This window comes from Anoplophora glabripennis, unplaced genomic scaffold (assembly GCF_000390285.2).
Source record: "Anoplophora glabripennis isolate ALB-LARVAE unplaced genomic scaffold, Agla_2.0 scaffold686, whole genome shotgun sequence".
In the NCBI taxonomy this organism is placed as follows: Eukaryota; Metazoa; Arthropoda; class Insecta; order Coleoptera; family Cerambycidae; genus Anoplophora; species Anoplophora glabripennis.
In genome coordinates this window covers 34811-45279 of record NW_019417357.1, presented here as the reverse complement: position 1 = coordinate 45279, position 10469 = coordinate 34811, and the positions used below count along the sequence as shown (strand labels likewise).

General features: G+C 32.8%; 1 protein-coding gene across 1 annotated transcript in view; it reads left to right on the top strand.

The window, feature by feature from the left end:
* The window catches only part of LOC108910460, a 115051-nt gene extending 105429 nt beyond the window's left edge, over nt 1–9622 (top strand). Inside the window, exons 3-4 of the mRNA XM_023456207.1 lie at nt 4058–4297; nt 9309–9622. Of these exons, the coding sequence (XP_023311975.1) occupies nt 4058–4297; nt 9309–9622 (554 nt within the window). The remainder of the gene's footprint in view (nt 1–4057; nt 4298–9308) is intronic.
* Nucleotides 9623–10469: the final 847 nt, after the last annotated feature.

Sequence of the window (10469 nt, the reverse complement as noted above, 5' to 3'; positions counted from 1 at the left end):
CATTATCATTATCATTATTATTATCATTATCATTATCATTATCATTATCATTATCATTATCATTATCATTATTATTATTATTATCTCTACATTATTTACTTATGTTAATTTTGCTTTGTTGTCTTGTACTGATCAATATTTCTGAAATGTTTTTGTTCAACACTTTCTTATTTAATAAAATATTAGACGAAAAACCGCTTATTATAGTCACAAACACCCTCACTTGCCCGTTACAGCAGGGCACAGCTAGGGTTGCTAAATCCCCGGGTTTGACTCGGAGTTTTCGGGTTTTGATGGTACATCTTCGGACTCCGGGTTTACATGTCATTTCTCCGGGTCTGTTTTCTTCGTTGCGGAAAAATCGTGAAAACATTTTATGTGTCCCAGATTACCTGATTGCGCCCTTTTTAAAACATCGATTTCTTCAAACAATTTGTCTCCCAGATTTCCCGATTGCAGATAATATAGGCATCAATTTATAATTGATATAACAAACGGGTCATGTCTCCGGGTCTGTCATGAAATAGATCTGGTAACCCTAGGCACAGTTTGTTCCGTCACAATACGGATAGAATTAAAACAACTCGATTGAATGCACAATGAGCATTTAATGGCTTTCTTTTATATCAATCCGTATTGTGACGTAACGGGCTGTGCCGTGCTGTAACGAGCAAGTGAGCGACAACCTTAACGAAATGTACCGGTGGCGCGGCGGTGTTCGACAGCCGATGGCGACAAGTAACGTTACAGGAACATACTCTGGATTATATTATTTTCTGTTCCGTTAGTCTCGGGTGACAGTTTCTCTATCTTTTACGTTGGAGAAAGTCCACATGAACTTTACTCTCGGTTTAAGGAGATTCGATACCGAAAATAAAATGCTAAGAAATTGATATATATTTTAATTAATATGCAAACTGCCTCGTGTAAAAATATCAGATCGATTGCCTAATTAGTTTTTTTGGAAAATGATATTAAAGATTATGCTCTTATACACAAGCTCTTATGGGAATTGGAAAAAACTTTAATCAAACGTGAATACTGTTCTTAAAAATGGTTAGGATCACGAAAATAAAATTGTAATTAAAGAAATAAATATTACTAATCATTTTAAAAGAATAACATTTAAAATATGCACTTACAATGTAATTTAATTGAGATAATGGAATGAATAGATTACGTTTTGACAAATTTAAACAAACATCTGAACCAACGAATGGAAATATGGCAACGCTGTATTTAACGCTTATATTGACGCGTTATATTTGAATAGCCCGATTACTATAAAATTATTCGTCGAAAATATAGCAATAATTAATATTAAATAAATTTGTCGTGATCTAATGCAATATAATAGTCATTTGAAACAAAATTGAACTGATCTATTTGCAAAACGAACAGTATAGATGATCTGTCACTTCTGTCATAACCTTCAATTTGACAAGGCGACGTCCCACTACCGCTTTTTGATAGTTATCACGTGGATTCTCCGGTTTGCACATTTTGCTTTTTTCTCATCAATCCTCATTCTATCTGTTTCATACGCCTTTTTAATTGCTTTTCTTACCAGTCATTACTTTTCCTTTTAGTCCAAGCATTCTGTCACGGATTAATGTTAAATTTGCAGAAATTATTACCTGGACAAAAAAAATATGACCGTATAGAAAATTAAATTTTAAATTGAGTTTCTTGTTCTTTAAACTCGATCCAATATGGCGAACATGGTTAAAAAAAATCGCAAAGTTGAAAAAAACGGTTTTTCTAAAATAACTAAAAAAATATAGCACGGATTGAAAAATTTTAAATGAGAAAGTTGTAGGTTTTAAAAAGATCTATCGACTGATTTTTTGAAAGTATCGATTGCTTTGTTACTTTTCGAGATATATCGAAAAAACCGTTAAAAATCTTCTCTTTTCTCTTCTTCTATAACTCGTTTACATTTACGTGCCCATATTTGCTATTTACTGCAAGCATAGCCCGCGGCAAGCCAAAAAAGTACATTTTTGAAAAATTTAAAAATATTAATTATTTTTCGAGATATATCGATTTTTTGAAAAAAAGGCGCTCTCGAAAATTGGCTAGATCTTCTCAGCGGATAGCCCTACAGTAACGATTTTCGGTTTATTTTCTTCGTAAAGAGTTATATTATCATGCTGTTAAAAAATGTTGACGATTTTATTAATTTTAAGGATCAAAAAATGACTGAAAAAGTTGCACTTTTTTTGGGTATGTTTTTTTCAAATAACTATTTCAATTTTTATTATTTTTTTGTACTTAATCTGGGGTAGCTAAACACGAATATTATAGCATTTTCGCCTTAGAAGCAAAATAGACCCGTAAATGTTTAGTTTTCTTTCTTTAAAAGTCATTTTCATAAAATAAAAATTGAAATAATAACATACCCAAAAAAGTGCAACTTTTTCAAAGTCATTTTTTGATCCTTAAAATTAATAAAATCGTCAACATTTTTTAACAGCATGATAATATAACTCTTTACGAAGAAAATAAACCGAAAATCGTTACTGTAGGGCTATCCGCTGAGAAGATCTAGCCAATTTTCGAGAGCGCCTTTTTTTCAAAAAATCGATATATCTCGAAAAATAATTAATATTTTTAAATTTTTCAAAAATGTACTTTTTTGGCTTGCCGCGGGCTATGCTTGCAGTAAATAGCAAATATGGGCACGTAAATGTAAACGAGTTATAGAAGAAGAGAAAAGAGAAGATTTTTAACGGTTTTTTCGATATATCTCGAAAAGTAACAAAGCAATCGATACTTTCAAAAAATCAGTCGATAGATCTTTTTAAAACCTACAACTTTCTCATTTAAAATTTTTCAATCCGTGCTGTATTTTTTTAGTTATTTTAGAAAAACCGTTTTTTTCAACTTTGCGATTTTTTTTAACCATGTTCGCCATATTGGATCGAGTTTAAAGAACAAGAAACTCAATTTAGAATTTAATTTTCTATACGGTCATATTTTTTTGTCCAGGTAATAATTTCTGTAAGCATTTCTCTATAATGCTTGGACTATTTGTATCTTTGATGTTCATTTATGTTTATGGTATTATACGTGCTAAGCACAGTTGACAGTTGACCCACCTTTTACCACCACGCGACACTGATGTGCAATGTTGCCAGATTTCACCTATAGATTTACAAGCGCTTAATGAATAGACACTTTTATTCAAAAAAAGTTAATTGCCGTGCATTAAACATGAAAAATATATGCGAGCTAATATGTGTTACATCAATTTCATTTACTGTTATATTGTTACCTTTATCTATCCTTTAATTGTTTAATGCTGTACAAAATCTTTTAAAAAAATCCACTGTTTTAAAAAGATATATGTTATAAAAGTGCTCTGTATTCTGTTATTTTTTAATAGGAAGTACCTAGATAACCGAGAATACTCGATTTTAACACAACATTAAATTCTGATGCATGTAGTTGCATAACTTAATGAATATTTTTTCGGAGAGTAATCGAAATGTCAGTTGGAGATTTTTTGAAAAGGAAATTTTCGGATTTTAATTTTGTTCTTTTCTATACCATTTATTTAAATAGCTACATGAAAATAGAAAATATATTCTTCTTAAAGTCATTTTTGCTTCTCTGTTTGAATATAAGTGTGTGATTTTTTTAATGTGATGCTTCATTCTTTCACTACCACCATTCAAAATTCAGCGATGCATTGTATTTCTGGTTGGTCATGTTTCATAATCAGCTATTTTTTTCAAAGATGTTATTTTATTTTTTTACAATTTTGTATTCGAAAATTGTCATAAATTAACAATAAGTTAATAAAAAAGAAACGATGATATACACTATAAGTTATTTGTCGATAAATATTGTAAGGTATTGAAACTACTCAATATTTTTTAAAGCTTATATTTCAATGTAAGTTATAGCCTGCCAAAGCAAACTAATGTAAGTTATAATTTGAATATTTCATTGTTTGTTCGTTTTTTGTCAACTTTTTAAAGTTCTCGAATGTAAAATTGTAGAGAAAAAAAGATTGTGAAGAAATAACTGATATTGTGATTTGTTTCAACAGGTTCAGGCTCAGTATATTTCACATCACTTGAAATTGCTGCATCTATAGTGATACCTACGTTAGTAGTATGCATACTTATAGGAGTAATATATTTTTGTCACACAAGTCATTATAGAAGAGGCATTCACCATCACTTGCGACATGGAGAAGACAGCATAGAAGCTCCTGACCATCCTATTTTACATAAAGGAGTTAGTTTAAAACACATGATTGAAATGACGACCAGTGGTAGTGGTTCAGGTAAAGTATTATACATATATCCCGCTATTGACGAGGTGCCCTTTCATAATACTCCAGTCGAATTAGAGTTTGAAGGAGAAAAAATTATTAGTAGACATTTTATTGCACTTTATGTCGGGGAGGCGTATGTAGAATGATAATATCAAAAAGTAACTCGAAAGGAGTGACGCTAAGTTGGTAAATTGCAAATAAATTGCAAAATTACGTGTTTTTTCACTTTCTCTCACCAATTTGTTAACTGTTAAATAAAGGTCGAACGCGGAAAAATCGGTTTTCGAAAATTGCGTATTATTGCAAAAAAACGATGGATGTTGATGAAATTTATGTAAAAGACGGTCAATCCAAAAACCAACATGTGTGCCAAAAGCCGATTCGATGGACTATGAAATTGTTGCCCCAGCTAACCTTAATTTTAGAAATTAATATCGTAGATATAGGTTCTAATCGATCCATAGAAACGCATCGAAAAAAAAAATCAAAAAGTTGAAATTAAGTTGGCCTTTACAATTAACAAAGTAGGATGTACAAAACAACGTTATAAACAAATTGTCCCAGGGTCAGGCAAAAGCAGCTAGGGAATTCGCTCTTTTTGCATTAAATATAACTTATTTTTACGGTAATTAAAAAAAAAAAAAGAAATCGCCCAATATAATCTTTTTCTTAATAACGTTGTTAATTAACTATAGGACGGATCGGACCGGGATTTTAGAAACAATTATTAAAGAAAGGGTTAAACTTTCATTTTCAAAAAGTTTTACATTGATAGTTCATGTAATAAACATGTTAGCACCAGTAAAAGTTAACGTTAATGAACGGCCTGCGCGCGGGAGAAGGAGCGCCGGGCCCACGCACGCGCGTGAATGCCGCCCTCGTGGCGCGCTATATTTTAGCCTTCAACATTTCAAGTTCAGCTCAGTCTCTATCTCGAGAACCACTTGATAAAGTTTGATGATTTTTTTTTATTTTAGGTATCTCGTCGAGACAAGTACATAAAATGTATACATTGTCGGTATTAATCCGTCTTAAATTAAACATTAAATATTTATAAATTAGAAATATCCATATAAATTCTACTTCTGATTACTATAAATATTAGCTTTTTCTCATATTTCATTTTTTTTGCTTTATTGAAGAATACGTATCTTCTAAAAATTTCAAGGGGATAAGGATAGTAAAAAAAATACAAAGCAATAATGATTTATATTTATGAAAATAAAAACTTTTATTATTATAAAAACTTTCTACTTCTTTTGGCAGGAATGAATTATTCACCATCTTCTTCGTCTTGTAAGAAATTTGTCTATTCAAAAATGTTTTTTGTAAATTGTTCGGTATCAAATTAAGAACAAAAAATGATGGAGGTCCCGCTCGACGTGCACTATGACATAAAATCACAAATATTTCCTAAATTGTTAATTTTACCAAGTTGAACCAAGAGAGGATTATCGTTGACAAATTTTTCAGGGAACTAATTTTTCATCTATTTGTACTCGACTTTTTTTGTTTCAAGTAGCGGGACGCCCTGTATATCGTGCAAAAGTTATCACCGTTTCTAAAATCTATCTGTTTTTGTCTACTGAACTTTTCGTTTTAATTATTATTTGACAGTTTTTTGACAACATTGTTTTGTTCTCCTTCATTGATGGATACTGCGGCTGTAGAAATGGGACATGACCTTCCTACAACTTTTCCTAATGTTTATTGTGATAAAATACCTATGAAAAAACATATTGCAGTGTACACATTAAATATGGTCAATTGACATAATTGAAATAAGTGTGGCTACGATTTAAGTGACACAGGCCTATAACTCAGGTGTTAATTGACGAATCCTTTTCAAATTTTAACCACTTATGCAGATCAATGGGGTGGACATTTGAGGATCATTAAACTTACGTATATCCATAGGTGTGCGTTAGGGGAAATTAAAAGGGGATCGATTTTTCGGTATTTTTTATTAGCGAATAAAATACGGAAATGCTGATGCCTTAGTCTTAATCAGTATCATCGAAAATATACCCACGGCAAGTTTCATCCAAATCGTATACAGGGTTGTACAGGAAATTCGTTTAATACAAAAAATAACATTGCATATTGTATTCACAGTAATGCAAAATCCAGAGATCCATGTGAAATGATTTTGTTTAAATGAAATGACATTTATAATTTTTAGTTGTTTTGACATAACCCGTCAACAAGATTGTTATTAAAATAAAAGAATTTAAAAATAATTTATTGCGAGAAAACATCAGTGATGGCAGAAATTATATCAGTTACTGACAAAATTGAAATAATAAGAATTTCTGGAGAAAATGTTACATCGCGTGAAGCTGCAAGAATTTTTAATCACCGCCATCCCAATCGAACAGTAAGTTACAGTACAGTAGCACGAATTAATAAAATATTTAATCAGACTGGTAGTGTATCACATGTAAGACCAAAAGAATACCGACGAGCAAACTTACACGAAAATAGGATTTTAGATGCTTTCCGAAATAAGCCACGACTAAGCATACGACATGCGGCATTGAATTTGAATTTAAACAAACAGACCATAAGAAAATGTCTAAAAAATAATCAATTGAAGCCCTTTAAACCAAAAATTTTACACACTCTTTTAGAAGGAGACAATTTAAGGAGGCTAGACTATGCTTTCTGGGTGCAAGGCGAAAAATAATTTTTAGCGATGAAGCTACTTTTTCTACAAATGGTGTTGTATCGACGCAGAACTCTCGATATTGGGAAAGAGACAATCCCAGGTGGATAATAAATGCTGAGAATCAGTATGTTTATAAAGTGAATGTTTGGTGCGCGATTTTTAATGATCGAATTATCGGACCCTTTAGAAACTTTAAATGCCCAAAATTTTTTACGTCTTTTGGAAACGGAATTTACTGATGTTTTGGACAATCTACCGCTAGATGCTAGACAATTTATATTTTATGTTAGACGCTGCTCCTGCACATAGTTCGCGAATAATTAGAAACTGGCTGAATACTAATTTTCCGTTAAAGTGGGTAGGGCCTCGTAGCCCGCTGCAGGACTGGCCAGTCAGGTCTCCTGACCTTACACCAATGGATTTTTATTTTTGGAGTACAGGTAAAAATAAAGTTTACACCAATCATCCACAAAACATGGAAGATTTAAAACGACGAATAAGAGAGGCATGCCGAAACATTTCTTGTGAACAGTTGCGATAAGTAAATCGTCATATAAGAAAGGTAACAGAAGAATGTATAAGGAGAGATGGCTGCTACATTGAAACTAAGTAAATAAACTGAGTTTTGTTATACCTATTTTTTTTTTGTTATCCAGTCTGTATTAGCTTAGTTACATTTGTATTAAATGAATTTTCTATACAACCCTATATACGATTTGGATGGAACTTGACATGGGCATATTTTCGATGATACTGATTAAGACTAAGGCATCAGCATTTCCGTATTTTATTCACTAATAAAAAATACCGAAAAATCAATCCCCTTCTAATTTCCCCTAACGCACACCTATGGATATATGTAAGTATAATGATCCTCAAATGTCCACCCCATTGGTCTGCATAAATGGTTAAAATTTGAAAAGGATTCGTCAATTAACACCTGAGTTATAGGCCTGTGTCACCTAAATCATTTACATTTGTATTAAATGAATTTTCTGTACAACTGTGTATACGGTTTGGATGAAACTTGACATGGGTATATTTTCGATGATACTGATTAAGACTAAGGCATCAGCATTTCCGTATTTTATTCGCTAATAAAAAATACCGAAAAATCAATCCCCTTTTAATTTCCCCTAACGCACACCTATGGATATATGTAAGTTTAATGATCCTCAAATGTCCACCCCATTGGTCTGCATAAGTGGTTAACATTTGAAAAGGATTCGTCAATTAACACCTGAGTTATAGGCCTGTGTCACCTAAATCGTAGCCACACTGTATACAGGGTGTTTCGCATAAGAACCGACACAGTGTAGGAGCATGTAGGAGAACCTAAAATATGGTGATTTAACGCAACATACTTTTATATTAAGCTGCACCCCTGAGAAGTTATAGGTCTTGAATGTGGGGTTTCTTCCGAAAAGAATCAATACCTCAGTTATACTTGAAATTAGAAAAACCAAATTTGGTATACAGTGTGAGTGTACCAAGAGCAGTGCCTGATTTACCTATAGGCTGGTGTAGGCAGCAACCTACAGGCTCCTACCAACTAGGGGCCCCCACCATGTTAACAAAAATTTTTCAAATTTATTTATCAAGTGGGTAGCAAAATTAAAGCTTTTTTAAACCTTGCGTCGCTCTAGAAAACTGGTTTTAAAATAACGTGTCTATATTAGTAGTGTTTTTTTATTTTACCAGTAATATTTTTTTTAGCCAATTACTACTACAATTTACTGTTTAAAACGACGTTTTTTGTTTTAGAAACCTAATTACATCGTATTACCCCAAGGGTAAGTGGCTTTTAATTCTTCATTTCTAGTTATACATCTTGTATCCCTAGGGAAAGTGGGTTAAAATTTACTTTTATTTAATTCAATTTATTTTTTGGGGGGGGAGACTATCAAAAGGGATATTTTTTCTAGAATAGGCCCCCACCAATTTTCAGCCTACAGGCCTCCACCACTGTAAATCAGGCAATATCTTGTTAACCATTTAAAATGCTTCAATTGAACTCTACTTAACGTTTTGGTACACTCGCACCATTTACCAAATTTGGTTTTTCTAAGTTCTATAACTGATTGATTTTTTTCGAAATATGAACCTCCATTTTCAAGGCCTATAACTTCTCAAGGGTGCAGCTTGGTGTAAAGGTTAAGTTGCATTAAATCACTATATTTTGGGTTCCCCTACATGCCCCTGCTCTGTGTCGGTTCTTCTGCGAAACACCCTGTATGATAAATTCTATCTATTAAAAACTTTCCCTATTTAATAGACCTTGTAGCTCTTATTGTTTTCAAACTTCCTATGATGAGTCTTGGGACACACTGTTTATAATGCATTTTTTTGTAGGGTTACCTTTACTGGTTCAAAGAAGTATAGCCCGACAAATACAGTTAGTGGAAATAATAGGCCAGGGTAGATTTGGTGAGGTATGGAGAGGAAGGTGGAGAGGAGAAAATGTAGCAGTGAAAATATTCAGCTCTAGAGAGGAACGTTCTTGGTTTCGTGAAGCAGAGATTTATCAAACAGTAATGCTGAGACATGATAACATCTTGGGATTTATAGCTGCTGATAACAAAGGTAATGGGGAACGGTTCAAATTTACTTTTCTTCTTCAATATTCAATATTTGATGTGAATAAAAAGGTATATGATGTCACCTAACGAATGTTACATATTTCAAGGGTATAATCTAGAGCCCAAATGGTGTCGAAACTTGCTTAAGCGAAAAATGTCGCAAAAAAGTTGCAGGGTGTTAAAAGTATATTTCTTTGTTTCTTGTTCTCCCCTTAACTCCAAACTCAGTTAACCGATTTGAGCAAAATTTGCTGTTGCTTAGTTTCTCTTCATACAGTATGCAGTGATTGTGTTCCTATTACGTTAAATCATACAGGGCGTTCATTTTACTACAATTCTCTTTGACACATTTTTTTAAACGTTTTATGAAACTATTGAGAATAGGAAACGAATTATACGTTCATCTAACTTGTCGTACGGCGTCTTTTATTCTATCTCAAAGTTCTTCTCCCGTATTAGGTGTTACAGAGTTGCAAACAATTCCTTTCAAATGACCACAAAAGTAAAAAGTCTAACGGATTAAAATCCGGTCAAGGAAAGTCATTACCTCGACCAATCCAACAGTTTGGAAATGCTTGATTTAAATAATATCTCATTAAATGGCTGTAATGAGCAGGAGCACCATCGTGCATGAACCACATTTGTCGTCTAGTATTAATGGGTAAGTACTTGTCTTCGAGAGCACTAGGAAGTTCTTGCAGACGGAATTCTAAATAATTTTGGCCGTTCAACCGTGCGGGTAGAGCGATAAACCTCAAAATAAAATTTCCTATAATCCCGCACCAGAAGTTAACTGAAAATTCATGTTGGAAGTGATGCTCTTTTATTGCATTTGGATTTTCTTCGCTCCACACGTGAGCCTCTACGGGTAAAATCAGCTTCATCTGTAAAGGTAATTCTCCCGAGAAAAGTGTGATACCTGTTATGTAACTGA